At 63.9% G+C, this 1,657-nt stretch overlaps 1 protein-coding gene across 1 annotated transcript in view; it reads left to right on the top strand.

Annotated features, from left to right (window-relative positions):
• Window positions 1–576: 576 nt before the first annotated feature.
• The window catches only part of APRT (adenine phosphoribosyltransferase), a 5,006-nt gene continuing 3,925 nt past the window's right edge, over window positions 577–1,657 (top strand). Inside the window, exon 1 of the mRNA XM_026092047.1 lies at window positions 577–677. Coding sequence (XP_025947832.1) covers window positions 577–677 — 101 coding nt within the window. The remainder of the gene's footprint in view (window positions 678–1,657) is intronic.

Here is a 1,657-nt window from a genome sequence, read left to right as displayed (position 1 = left end):
GTTGTGAAAGCCAGCCACGCTGACCTCCTCCTGTGCGGGCTGTCTCTGTCAGTCCAGAGCTTTCCGAGAGCAACCTTTGCGCTGACCTTCAACTCGTCCCCCTCTGCACCTCGGGCAGACATCCATTAAACAGGTGCCCTTTGCCAAGGAGACCYTATAGCCCTCTATATGTGGAGCAGGAAGGGAGCGGAGCAGCGGAGGATTCAGCGTGCAGCGAACCGTTCCTGAGGGTTTGTACCGAGAGCTGGAAACTGTGCAGCAACGGGTAGGTCAGGTGCAGCAGCGAGGGGAGCAGTGCCAGGACGCCGACAGGCTCAGGTGTCTCGCGAGCGGCGTGCCGTGCCCCTTGGCCCACCGCGGCTAAGCCACGGAGCAGGCCAGCTCCCCTCCTGCGGACTGCTCCGTCTGTGCCAGAGCCACGTCCCGCAGCGGGAAGGACCCGCAGGCTGTTGGGAACGACCGGTCCAGCCGCCGGGCTGCTGCGGCCCTCAGCACCCGGCCCGTGGGGAGTCAGGTCCACACCGGATCACGGCAAAACGGCTGGATAACTGTCGGTGTGCTGCCCGTATCGATCGCATGTCGAAGGTGGGCCACCACGGCTGCGCCAAGGGTGTGGAGCTGAGTCTTCCCCTTTGCACGCACCAGGAAGGGCGCTGGAACTGCCTTCGCCTTCAGCGGTGGGTAGTACCCGGAGGCATTTGGGCCATGTCCAGGTCATATTTGCTAATGCAAGAGGAGCCCTGTAATCACCCAGCAATACGTCTCCTGACCACAATGGACTTTGCAGGCAAACTGCTGTTCACGCTTCAGGCGGTGGGAGATAAGAGCTGTGCCAGTGCTCTGACCTGCCCTACAAATGAGCAACACCAACAGCAGCTGAGCGACGGCTCCCGGACCCGGAGCGCTCAGGCTTCCTGCGTTATCTTCCCTGATGAGTTTAATCCAAGCCAACAGTTTTAACAAATACAACATGCAATCCAGGGCTCACGAGGGCTGACAAGGGAAGAGCAGAGCCAGAGGGTCCTTACGAGCAGGGAGTTCAGTCCTCATGAGCTGGTCGTGAGAGACGCTGGACAGGGCAAAGGGGGGTTCAAGTGTTCCGCTGGAGCATGGGACCCCTTTCGCCAAGCTGGCTGGGGCCAGGCCTGGTGCGGAGCTGCCAGCACCCCTGCCCTGGGCACAGGGGGGCTGGAGCAGGGTCACCCTGCACCGGGGTGCCAGAGCACTGTGCACTGGGGGACCAGGGTGCCGTGCTCCAGGGTACCAGGGCACCGTGCACCGGGATACCAGGGCTCTGTGCGCTGGGGGGATCTGGGCTCCGCGCACAGGTGGTACCCATGCTCCACGCATCAGGTGTCAGCGCTTCATGCACAGAGGTACCCRGGCTCCGTACACCAGGGTACCAAGGCACCGTGCACTGGGGGTACACGAACTCCGTGCACCTGGGGTACCCAGGCTCCGTGCACCAGGCGTACCTGGGCACCATGCACTGGAGTACCAAGGCACCGTGCATGGGGAGTACCTGGGCTCCGTGCACCAGGGTACCAAGGCACCGTGCACCGGGGGTACCCGATCTCCGTGCACCGGCGTACTAAGGCACCGTGCCCCGCCGTAGCCGCGCCCCGCCGCTGCGCCGCCCGCCCCGTCCCGCCCGGTC

Source organism: Apteryx rowi, unplaced genomic scaffold, assembly GCF_003343035.1.
Source record: "Apteryx rowi isolate R43461 unplaced genomic scaffold, aptRow1 scaffold_94, whole genome shotgun sequence".
Classification (NCBI taxonomy): domain Eukaryota; kingdom Metazoa; phylum Chordata; class Aves; order Apterygiformes; family Apterygidae; genus Apteryx; species Apteryx rowi.
Note: the sequence above shows the minus strand (reverse complement) of the source record. Positions and strands in the feature narration are given on the sequence as shown.